The sequence below is a fragment of the Ovis canadensis genome, chromosome 19 (genome assembly GCF_042477335.2).
Source record: "Ovis canadensis isolate MfBH-ARS-UI-01 breed Bighorn chromosome 19, ARS-UI_OviCan_v2, whole genome shotgun sequence".
NCBI classification, from domain to species: Eukaryota; Metazoa; Chordata; class Mammalia; order Artiodactyla; family Bovidae; genus Ovis; species Ovis canadensis.
The window spans coordinates 25,137,167-25,149,998 of NC_091263.1; the positions used below are offsets into that span (position 1 = coordinate 25,137,167).

Below are 12,832 nucleotides of genomic sequence, written 5' to 3' on the forward strand. Positions count from 1 at the left end.
TGGCATGCTCATCCCACCACGTGATCTAAAGCAGCTGATCTAGTTTTGCATGTAAGCCCTGGACCAGCCCCCCTGCTGCAGGCTGGGCTAGCAACAACCCCCCTGCCTCCACGAAACAGGCACCCAGGCTAGCTAATCTCTCCACCTTCCATTTCTTTATCTTTAAAACAGAGATAACAGCATCTGCTCTGCCTCCCTCACAAGACTATTCTAGAATTAAATGAGGTAATATGCATGAACATACAATTTTAGAACATTTCGATTCATCATCACCTTAGCAATGGACTCCAAACCTAACCAAACTTGGTATAGATTAGATTTACACCTTACCGAAAATAGTTTGCAACTATTCAGAAATTCACTGAAATTATAACTTTTAAATAGCCTGCTTTGCATGAGGAATACAAACTCTTAGAGAAAACTCAGTAAATTCCAAATCTGAAGGAGTCTGTCAATTAAAACAACTGTGAGGGAGACTGCTAAATAAATCAAGTCATGGCCCACCTTCCTTTCATTATTTAAAAATGATTTTAAAAGCTCCCAGCTTGAAAGTCAGTAACAGAGGGAAAAGAAGCAAGGGGAACAAATCTTCACGGAAACATAAGTCAGAAGCCAATTGGCAGCGCCATCTACAACTGGCAAGGCCTTAATCACAGGAAACGTGCAGCCTTCCCGAGGCAGCAGACCCCACGTCTTTCCCCACATGCAGACAGACAAGGGCCCAGAGTGCGAAGATGAGAAAGAATTAGCAAGGAAAGGCAAACTGAGGCCTCTCTTCATTCCAACGAGTGGTAACCGAGAGAAGAGGGAAGGGGCATCTGAGCCACAACAGCTGTTTCTAAGGCTAAGGATCAGTGGAAAAGGCCCTGAATTGGTCCTCGGCCATTCATTTCATTTAAAAGTTAATCCAGGTTGTCATATTTTAAGATAAATTTCAACATTGCTATAAAATGCAACTTGCTTAATCAAAAATGTGCAGTAGATGAAAAATGGCAAGGACAGGGCTGGACTGCACAGACTCAGATGCAACACCGCCCAGCAACGACAGACCTACCCAGAGCGTGACTGTGACCCATTGAGTGGGGTCAGGACTTCTATTAGGGACAAGTCACTGTCACAAACCTCAGTCCCTGCATCAATTTACCCCCAGGAGGTGATGAGCCCTCTTTTCATTTCTAAAGCCATAAACATCATTTAGGAGTAACAGGGACTCAACTGGAGCTCTATAACTTGGGTGTTCTGAAAGCTATTTCTGAGGAAAATAATAATGATTTTTCACTTTATCTTCAGGATACAAAAATAGCTATTGACTCCTTCCTCTGTGCCAAGTGTTTCACTTACATTCTATCTCTAATGAGCACCAGTAATCTTCAATGGTAAAATTAACCTCATTTTACAGAAAAGGAACAACTGAGGCACAGAAAGGCTAAGGTCACACAGCACACATGGTAGCTGCCTGGATACAAACTAGGGCCCTCCAGAACCTGTGTACTCTCAGCCACAGCATACCCCGTATTTAGCTAAGATAGAAACAAACTGAAGATTCTTTAAATCAGGGGTTCCCAACCTTTGGAATCTAATGCTTGATGATCTGAGGTGGAGCTGATGTAATAATGATACAAATGAAGTGCACAATAAATGCAATGCACTTGAATCATCCTCACACAATCCCCCTTCCCCACTCCCCGCCCCCCCAACCCAGTCCATGGAAATACTGTCTTCCATGAAACCAGTCCCTGGTGCCAAAAAGGATGGGGACCACTGCTTTAAATGACCACTCTACTCTGACTTCCCTGATTTAACCAGAGTACTGATTCACTCTGGCTGAAACCAGAGAATCACTTTTTCTCTTCTCTCCCAAGTGCTGATAATCTTGAAGCTGATGCCGCCATGGATTAGTAAAGAAAGCAAGCTTCAATCAGCGCACTGCAGAGACCATCAGGACATGCACGCTTCCTGCATTTCCCAAACCTTCACCAGAGCAGTTCTGGCCGCGGGAGGCGCAGGCGGCCTCGGCACTTACGTACTCTCATGTCCCCGCTCGGTAATCTCCTCCTGGAGACTCAGAACGCTGGTGAGGTTGATGATCCTTCTCCTGGGGGTACAAGCAGCTGTCATCTCCTTTCGGGACGCATCCTCCACCATTTCCACATCAGAGTCTTCCCGAGGTCTCTTTCTGCAAAGGAGATGAAGAACTGGCAGGTCAACACTATCTTTAAAGTTTTTAAAGTCAGTCAAGTTTTGTCTCGCATTTTGGAGAAGGAAGTAGCTTCTATGTGCCAAATCTGCACATACTGCAGGGGGGCACCTTCCCATGAGGGAGCCACTCAGATCAGTCTGTTCTCCTGGATACTGCTTCTCAGACACCTCTGGGGCCCAAGCAAGGGGCCACTGGACATGGCTCAGCCCAGAGACCTGCAGGGCCTCGAGCAAGTGTGCTGATCTCGCCACGTCTCATTTATTCAGCCCTCCGTCCATCACTGTCATATAATACCAACCTTATACAGCCACGACAAGGTGCCTGCCCTCACCATGCTGCCTTTCCAGTGGGACAAACAGCAACAGGAGAAAGATCATTTTAAGTAGCAACAACTGCTATGACGAAAATAAAACAACGTAATAGAATGATGGGAAAAGGAAAGAACTTTAGATTAAATGGACAAAGACTGTCTCTGGTGAGAGGTGACATCTGAGTTGAGACCTGGGTGACAAGAGGTCAAAGAGCTCCTGCGCCAAGGGACTAATTTGGCCAAAGGGCCACGAAGGGGAGGAGAGTGATGGGCTGGGGCGGCCAGGCTGGTTTCACCCCAAGTGGTTTTCAGAAAGGAGTGATATACTCTGGTTCCTGGTTTAAAAAGATTTCTTTGCTGTGCAGTCAATGGCTCACAGCGTTATCTTCCCAAGTGATAAACAGAAATGTCACACTTCCCGGCAGGGCTGTTAAGATCATGAACTGAGCTAATGCAAAGTATCTGGCACACAGCGGATGCTCAGTAAGTGTTAGCATCCTTTATTATCCTCTGGAAACAAATCCTTAGGAGTCGTCTTGCTAGACTAACTTGGAAATGAGCAAACCAGGGTGAAGTAACAGGCCCAAGTTCCAGTGGGCATTTAGAGCCAAGGTTTTGGTGGTCAGCCACCAGGTGGACACATGGCCTTGGGCAAAGGACTTCACCCAGAGCTCCAGGGACAGTGCCTGCACACACTGAGAAAGGAATACATACCTTACAGATTCCAGTGAGATGTCCTTAGAGCACCCACAGAGTGTACACTGGACACCAAAGAAAACATACAGATGGCCAAGCAGCACATGAAAAGATGCTCAACATCATTAAGTATTAAAAAATGTACATCAAAACCACAGTGAGGTATCACCTCACGTCAGTCAGAATGGCAATCATTAAAAAACCGAAGAACAATAAATGCTGGAGAGGGTGTGAAGAAAAGGGAACCCTCTTCAACTGCTGATGAGAATGTCAGTTGGCACAGCCACTGTGGACAACAGTATGGAAATTTCTTAAAAAACTAAAAGCAGAACTACCATATGACCCAGTAATCCTACTATGCCGAGAAAACCGTAAGGCAAAAAGATACCCGCACCCCAGTGTTTACTGCAGCACTACTTGCAACAGCTAAAACACAGGAACAACCCAAACGACCGTCAACAGAGAAATGGATAAAGATGTGGTATGTGTTTACATATAGGGAGTATTACTCAGCTGTAGAAAGAAATGAAATTGGGTCATTTGTAGAGATATGGATGGCCACAGAATCCATCATACAGACTGAAGTCAGAAAGAGAAAAACAAATATTGTACATTAAGGCATATATGTGGAATCTAGAAAAATAGTACAGATGAACCTATTTACAGGGCAAGAATAGACACAGACACAGAGAACAGACGTGTGGACACAGGAGGAAGGGGAGGGTAGGTTTGACATAAATACATTACCATGAGCAAACTAGATAGCTGGTGGGAAGCTGCTATATAGAACACGGAGCTCAGCTCAGTGCTCTGTCATGACCTAGATGGGTGGGATGGGGGTAGAGGCTCAAGAGGGAGGGGGTTTACGTACACAATTAGCTGATTCACGTTGTTGTACAGCAGAAACTAACACAAGATTATAAAGCAAATATATTCCAATTTAAAGAATTAAATTGACAGTTACTGGTCCAGCAGTTCCTGTCCCCCTCTCTCTAGCTCTCCACCACTAGCCCATGTGCTTCAGGAAGTTTCATAACTTAAACTGAGAAACTCTGCTTCTTCTGAAAGGAGTGACAACAGCTTGGAGAAGGATGAAGAACCCTCCAGGTATTTTAGGTCCCCGTTCCCAGCCACCTCTGCTGTTGAGGCTTTACTAGAATTCACTATTAAATGATAAATGTGATTTTTTTTTTTCTGACGTGTTTTCAAATAATATTTGGAATCATGAACATTTAAGGTATTTCAAAGGCTACTGTGATGGGTGACTCTCAAGCTGTGGTCAAAGGCAGACAGTGGACCATCCCGCTGGAGGGAGGTGGTGAACAGGCAGAGAGAAGGTGCAAGGAGTTTGTGACAGTTCAAGTTAGAAGGCAGTTTCATCAAAGAACAAAGAAGGCCAGCTGCCTTTCCCCCAAGATCATACCTGGGGTTCTTGGGGCTGGAAGAGGGCCCTCTCTTCTCGGCCAGCTCTGCAGTCCTCATTGTTGCATCGTCCTCTAAGGCCTGACTCTTCGCAGCCACTTCAGCAGGAGCTGGGAGTTCAAGCATCTCCTCATCCTGCTGCCTGGTCCCACTACTAGAAGCGTCTGTCCTGTGCTCTGGGACAACAGCCGGGGGCTGACTGGACAGGGCCTTGCTCACAGGCTGCAGGAAGGCATCGAGCTTCTGTTCCCGGCAGTCTGTGCGGACCATCTGGTGGGCATACACTCTGTCACCACTTCCAGCAGTGGATGGGGATGTCACATTCGCTGTGGATTTTACCGCTTCCCCAGAGGGGCCAGTAAGACCTGGCAATAAAGTCTGTGCCAAAAAAGAAGATGGGGGGAAGATTCAGAATAAGCAGAGAAGTACAGGCCCCAAAATGGAGCAGAAGCTAGAACCAGGTATAATTATCACTACAGAATTATTATAGAAGGAATTCTGACCAAAATTTGAAGTATGAAATTAAAAATACACAAATATAGGGACTTCCTTGGTGGTCCGGTAGTTCCCAATGCCTGGGTTAGATCCCTGGTCAGGGAAATAAGATCCCACATGCCACACAGCATGGCCAAAAAAGTAATAAAGACAGAAATAGGCAATATAAAATCAAAAATTCAGCAAAATCCTTACAATTTAAAAATTGGTTTGATATAAAAATACTCATGTAAAGCTCATGTTTTTGTCCATTTTTTGTTGCCATAAGAGATTTACTGTGGTAAAATATGCACAACATAAAATTTATTTAACCATTTTCATGTGTACAGTCCTGTAACATTAAGTACATTGACAACACTGCACAACCATCACCTACATCCATCCTCCCAAGTGGAAACTCTCCCCTAGCTTCTGGCAACCACCTTCTGACTGTCTATTTTTAAATATATGTATTTCCTGCTTCCGTGCACTGGTAAGGCCTGGAAGCAGTAACCACCCAATAGCAATGAAGACCGCCCCCCCACCCCCGCCCCTCAATCCCAGATTACAGTTTCTAAATACCATTTCCCACTAAAATAAAGCAGTTCTTTGGAAAAGTGGCCAATTTCAGGACATGGGCTGGGAAACTATATGGTGAGCCTACAAAAATCCTATCTTATCAGAAACAAGGAAATTATCAAAGATTCAAGTAATTGGGTTAAAAGGACAAGAGCCCCAGCCTGAAGTGGTTTTAGCTGGTCAAGGATGAAGTAATTTAACTACAACTAGTTGAATTATGATGTTTGTTAACAGCTATGACAAAATACTAGAAGAGAAAGAGAAAAATGGAGAGGAAGAAAGGAAAGCAGGAAGGAGAGCGATGAGATAGGGAGAAAAAAGTCATTAAACGGACACTGCTAGGACACCAACCCACTTCCCCGCAAACTGATCACCAAAGGCAAAGAACTCAGCATTCATCTTTTCTTTCTGGCATAAACTGTACTTCAGGATAACCTAATAACTAACGAGTGAAAATTATTTGCTACAGAAAAAAATTGGTTTATTAATAAAGAAGAAATGATAAAAACAAGAAAATCATAATCTCACAATCTTAACAAAATAACTGGCTCAGGCAATGACGATCAAGGAACGGTAAAACTAATCACTAATGCGACCTTCATGATGAAGGAATCAGGCAGTCGGCAGCTGAGCCCAGATGAATCTCATCATAGCGATACTTACTTGCCATGTACTCACTTCATCCGCCTGTGCAATCCACAAGTGGGTCTGGGGAGGCAGAAACTAACAAAACTACTTGGCAGACAGTCACTTTAAAGTCCGGAAAAGTAAAACACCTCATCCAACATGACGGAGCTGGAACAAACCACAAGCACCACCAGGGTTCCCAATTTTCACACTGAACGGCAACCCAGCAAATCAGGGCTACTGCTGCCCTGGCCCCAGGAGCGAAGTGCAAGGTCCAAGCTGGGGAGGAGGAGGAAGGCAACCCAGGGCCAAAAAGTGAGGAGCCAGGGCAAGAAGGTGTTCTGAGGACCCCAGGGGAGCGGGGACAGTCTGAGTTTGGAGACCTTCACCCAGAACAGTGAACCGACCGACAGAGGTGGGTCCTCTGATCCAGAAACCCACCTTCCTTCTAAAGACACACGGGTCAGAACCCACGCAGAGTTATCTCGGGAAATAAAATGGAATCTAACAAATCTGCCTCAGGCAGGACAGGACAAGCAGGGAAGTCAAGAGGTTCTTTTCCTGGTAGAGCCACAGACGCCCCCGGGACTCTGGTGAACCCCTTCCTCCAGGCCTCTCCTCCCCTTCCCACCAGCCAACCAAGGCCCAGGTGCTGGCATTTCCAGATTTCAACTATTGATCAGTGATCAGAGGCATGTCCTCTGTCCAGGTTCCCTCCTCACTTTGCCCAAGTCGCTGTGGGTTTCCATCCGCTTTCCATGCTGCAGCCAGAGAGCTCTCCGTAAAATGCAGACCAGATCCTGTCCATTCCCATCACACTGAAGTCTACACTCCTTACCTTGCTGATAAAACCCCTCGAACTGACCTGAACTCTGCAGTTAGCGTAGGCCTTCACACATGCCCAGTGTTGCTTAACCCCACCTATGGATGCCCATGCCTGGCCAAGCTTTTAAAAACTACCCAGAGAGATGTTATGGGGAGGGAGGTGGGAGGGGGGTTCATGTTTGGGAACGCATGTAAGAATTAAAGATATTAAAAAAATAATAATAATAATAATAAAAATTAAAAAAAAATTAAAAACTACCGGCGCCCAGACCCACCCGAGACAGATTTACTGGTTCGGGGAGGGCCCAGGTGATTCCCATCAGGCAGCCAGCATGGAGAACGCTGACAGCACGCTGAGCATTCAGATCCTCAACACCTGTTATCTTGCAGCCCTCGCCCACCACCCGGTTGGGCCTGTATCCTCATCCTCTCCTCTGCCAGAAGCACCCTGTGCACCCCGGTCCCCTTCTGCCCACCTAATTCCTTCTCAGCCTTGGGGCCCAGGCACCACATTCCTTCCTTCACGTTTCTGAGGCTCAAGTCTGGGACAAAATCCCCCTCCCTCCCCAGTCTGCTTTTCTCTCACGTGGGATGTGGACTCTAGACCGTGGGTGCCTCAGTGAAGGGAGGAATCCTTCTCTGCTGCAACCCCAGCAGCCCATCAGGGAGCTTCTGCGGGTATCTGGGGAGGGAGCAGTCAAGGGCACTGAGGCTGAGTCAGCAACAATGGATGAAAACCACCGACAGTTACGGAGCCCTTCCATTTCAGCACCCTCTCTGAGGGCTCACGCACACCCCCGGCTCGGCCGCAACAACCTGCAGGCGTGCAGGTCCCCGGGCAGGCGCGGCTGCCCCAAGGGCACTCTGCTCACTGCTGGAGCCCACATCACCCCCTGTCGAGGCTCTCTGCAGGTAACCATAAATGTTCCTGAGGAGGCTCTCACCTGCTTGGCCATTTTGAAAGTTTTCAGAGAAGCAGGGCTCACAGAAGCCCATTTCCTGCTTGCAGGACCCAGTGTGACTTAAGGGGGGAAAAGGCTCCATTTCTCTAGTTGCGGTGTCCGCTGGCTTCTGATGAACCCACCCTCACTACTCTGGGCAGTCACCTCAGAGCTGCAACCAGACACTGCTTATTGTACAGATGGGGAAACTGAGGCCCCAGAGAAGGGGAGCAGTTTATAATCAATGCTGTTAGAACCTGGATAATTGTAGTAAGTTGAATGGTGCCAGGTCCCAGATCAGACATTTTCCACTTGCTGTTCACTAACCACTTATAACTGTCCTTGGGTGTGGGGATGACCAGCTCCATCTTTACTGAGGGAGATGTGGCGGTCAGGGAAAGTCAGTCACACAGTGGTAACAAGGCCTGACTAAAGGCCCTGCCCAGGGCCCTGCCCCCACACTCTGCCCCAGATATGGGGGATCAGCCTCCTCTGAATGTCTCCAGTGGGGAATGCAGGGGAGAGGCGCCCCACTCTGTTTCAGACAGCCCCTCTTCCTAGGAAGGCGGTCTAAGGCTCCCAGAAAGAGGCAGAGAGAGAACTCAAGGCCTTACAACTCCAGGCTCAGGGGTAACACCATGAACCTTCAGAGTTGGGTTCAAGAAAGGTGCTGAAAGACAACTATCAAAGTGGGACTTCCCTGGTGGTCCTGTGGTTAAGACACTGAGTTTCCACTGCAGGGGGCATGCATTTGATTCCCTGGTCAGGGAACTAAGACCCTGCATGCTGCAGGACATGGCCAAAAAAAAAAAAAAGAAAATTATCAAAAAAGTAGAAAGTCCTATAAGGCAACAGTGAAATGTCTGGGCGCTCCTGGGTGACAGGGCACATTTTCAGTGGCAAAGGCCCCGGAGAAAGAGCTGGGGAGGTGCCCCCACCTGGGTGAAGTAGGTCCTGGAGGCGTTGGAGCCCAGGAGCCTGTCCTCGATGTGCTGCTGCAGCCGCTCCAGGATGCTCTCCTCGTGCAAGAAGTGAACTTCGTGCTTCGTGGGGTGCACATTGACGTCCACATTCTGGGGGCTGATTTCTAGACTGGCAGGAAAAAGGAGAAGAGTTACATAACACAGTGAGAAACGCGGGGGAAATTCACTCGGTCTTTGCGGTGGGCAGGAGACTTGGGGAGGCCAAATGATGTCGTAGTTAAGACTTCAAGGTCAAATCCGAGTGACCTTGGCTCAAATGCTGACTCTGCTACTTGAGAGCTGAGCGGCTGCGGGTAGGTTACAGCATCTTTCTATGCCTCGATTTCCATGCCCGTGAATTGGACCTAATACGTGCTGGGATTAAATTCATGTAAAGCACTTCGCATGCACCCGGCACATTTATCATCCATCAGCTGTTACTACCATCACTCCAGAGCCAGCGGAATTTCTCATTCCATAACTCACGGCCAAGGCATTTAACAATTCGCTGAACCTCTTAATATGTCTTTTGTTACCCAAACTTTATAGACCAGAGTGTTTCAATATTCGTGTACATAACAACTCATCAATGACAGGTGTCAGTTAGTCTCCGCAACAATTCCCCAGCCAACAATGTGTTAACTTCTCAGGACTGGTTCTCCCATATGTAACCACGAACCTGTCCCTACTTAACTGTTCAGTATTATGTGGAGATAAAAACATATACAAAATATAATATATGTGAGAGAACTTTCTAACATTAAAATGCTGCACAAAAGTCAGTTTAGAGTCTGTGCCATCAGCTTACTGCCTCAGGTCAAAGCCAGCATCTATCACTGCAAGCTCCAATAAGGGAGCGTGGCGGTGTGAAGTGTTGCCGGTAGAGGGCGCTGGACAGACCCGTAGGAGAAAAGGGTTTCTCTGCCAGGTTAAAGCAGGTTCCTCTTGGTTCAGGGGCAAGGCGATGTTCACCTTTGTTTCACTAACATACTGCCTGGCACAAGGGAGGCTCTCGGTGGGATTCTACAGCAGAAGTGAATAAATAAAGGAAAACTGTGCCTTTTACCTGTGAAAAGAACGGAACACCCTATGCCGGTGGGGCATGGGGCTCACTCTCACTGGGCTAATAATTAACAAGTCCACGGCTCTTTCAGAGAGGACAGCTGGACAGAATTTCCCTTCCCTACGAGTTTTGGATGAGAAATTCAGTGCTGCCTTACCTGAGGTACAGGAACGGGTGTGTGCTTTTGGGCAAATACGCTGCATACACCGTTTCTATGGCTTTTCTTAAGGAAGCTGACTCTACCAGACGATCTAGAAAATAAAAGGCAGTTAGCTCCTATCGGTCTTAAAGGGTGAGGAGACAGGTACACAGCAATACCATGCCAGGACATCAGCTCAGGAAGAGCACGGCTGGGGTGACATCCACATCCGCTCCCCTTTACCATCATGGTCCCCCAGCACCTCACTGGTGGCATGGGGTCCTCCTCTCCCCAGGGCAGCAGCAACTGCCCATTCTGCCTCCCTGCTCCCTTCCTCACCCTTCCCTGGCAGCCCAGGCTCAGACCCTCATTCTGCAAATATACACTCTGGGCTACAAGCAGGGAAACAAACGCTGGTGAATAAAACTAGTTCCAGCTCCCCGCGGTAAGGACCACCACTGGAGCCGGTGTGCTGAATGGTGGGGGAGGCGGCCGCCACACTGGCTCAGGGAGCTCCAACACTGGGGTGGCTGAACAGAGACTTACGGGCAAGTGCATTTTCCAGGCATTTCAGGGGGTACAAATCTCTGACTGCGTGCTGAGAGTAATTTAGGAGATGAGGTAGGCTTGAGAGGGTAGAAAAGGATGAAAGCTGGAGAGATAAGACTAATCAGAGGAAGATCTATTCTCAGACAACACGGCTCTCTTTTCTCCCCAGACTCTTGGCCTGCTGACGATCTGCTGTCCTGACCTGGTGGAGCGGAGGATGGGTCACCTCTCTTTATTTCCAATGAAAGAGAGGCAGTGATCTCATGACCGAGGAGACTATTATTCTGAGTGCTCACCACGTCACCACAGCTGCCTCGGTGATGTCGCTGTGCTGCGTAACCTAACAAAAGGGGCCCTCCGCTGAGGTTTCTGAACTTGAGACACGCTGGAGGAGTGTTCTTTGTCCCTGCCACCCGAGGGAGCCTGCCCAGTGTGTAGATAAGTGATCGACATACATAAGAGTCTGACCTAACCTCTAAAAAGTCTATAAATAATAAATGCTGGAGAGGGTGTGGAGAAAAGGGAACCCTCCTCCACCTTTGGTAAGAATGTAAATTGGTTCAGCCACTACAGAGAACAGTACAGAGGTTCCTTAAAAAACTAAAAATAGAGTTACCATTTAATCCAGCATCTGGAGAAAAATGAAAACCCCAATTCAAAAAGATACAAATGCACCCAAAATTCACAGCTGCAAAGACATGGAAGCAACTCGAATGTCCATGAACAGATGCGTGGACAAAGACGTGGTGTATATTTTTGTAAGCATTTATGTGTGCATATATATATATATATCACAGTGGGAATATTAGCCATAAAAAAGAATGAAATATTGCCATTTGCAGCAATATGGTAAATGAAATAAATCAAAGACAAATTATTGTGTGACTTTTGTGTGGAATGTAAAACTACTACAATTGAACTTATTTACAAAACAGAAACAGACTCACAGACATAGAAAACAAACTTATGGATACCAATGGAGAAAAGGGGAAGAGGGATAAATTAGGAGCACTGGATTAACCAATACACACCACTGTATGTTAAACAGACAACAAAGATTTACTGTATAGCACAGGGAACTATATTCAATATTTTGCAATAACCTATAATGGAAAAGAATCTGAAAATATATACTTAAGTGTATAACTGATTCACTTTGCTGTATACCTAAAACTAATACAATACTGTAAATCAACTATACTTCAATTAAAAAAAGGAAAAAACACTGCCTGCACCTAAAATACCCCCTCCCTGTGCCCTGCTGGGCAATTTCCAACAGTGGGTCTTGATGTAAGAAGAGAACAAAGGTCTGCCCTGGACCTGCTGGTAAGGCTCCGAAGCCAGCAGGGAGGAGGCTGCACTGGCTCACAGGGGCTGGGATGCCCTCTCTTGGGCATCCTCTCAGAGGCAAGAACCAGACTCCACAACTGGCAGCCAACCCTGAGCACCTGTGAGAGGACTGAGGAGACTCAGGGCAGAAACTGTAACTACTTCCTAATTAAACCACGTTTCTGCATAAGGTTTCCCTGGGTGTAATCAAACCTGTGGATAAGAATTTCCTCCATGGCCCCTTAAAGTTCCCTGTGGAGAGATTTCTTCACATAGCTCTTTCTCACTTACGGTTGATGAAGAGTAAGAAGATGCACTTCTTCACTGAATAGTTTGCATTGGATATGTAACCATTCATTTTGAAGGCAAGGGTTTTATCCTCACATCCAACTTCTATCAATTCTCTGGTTGGAAAAGAGAGAAATTTTGAGGCTTTTCAAAAAACTGGAAAATTCAAACACTCTAAAGAATCAGAGTTGGAAAAATCAGGGCTCCTTCCCATAAACTGACCCTGCCAAGGATCCCAGAGACTTGGTTCATTAAGATCGTCCAGGCCCACCCATCCATCCGTCTATCCAACGTCTCATCCACCCATCTAGCCATCCATTCACCCACCTAGCTACTATTTTCAAGCATTTATGATATGTCAATCGTCACTGTCGGGACATGGCAAGTCAAGTTCTGAGATGTTATTTTGCTGAAACCTTTATGTTCCT

At 46.8% G+C, this 12,832-nt stretch overlaps 1 protein-coding gene across 2 annotated transcripts in view; it reads right to left on the reverse strand.

The window, feature by feature from the left end:
- The window catches only part of MLH1 (mutL homolog 1), an 86,451-nt gene that overhangs the window by 58,745 nt on the left and 14,874 nt on the right, over window positions 1–12,832 (reverse strand). For both annotated transcript variants that reach the window (XM_069561239.1, XM_069561241.1), the window contains exons 9-13: window positions 12,408–12,520; window positions 10,257–10,350; window positions 9,013–9,166; window positions 4,630–5,006; window positions 2,028–2,176 (exon numbers count right to left, since the gene is read on the reverse strand). In XM_069561239.1, the coding sequence (XP_069417340.1) occupies window positions 2,028–2,176; window positions 4,630–5,006; window positions 9,013–9,166; window positions 10,257–10,350; window positions 12,408–12,520 (887 nt within the window). The remainder of the gene's footprint in view (window positions 1–2,027; window positions 2,177–4,629; window positions 5,007–9,012; window positions 9,167–10,256; window positions 10,351–12,407; window positions 12,521–12,832) is intronic.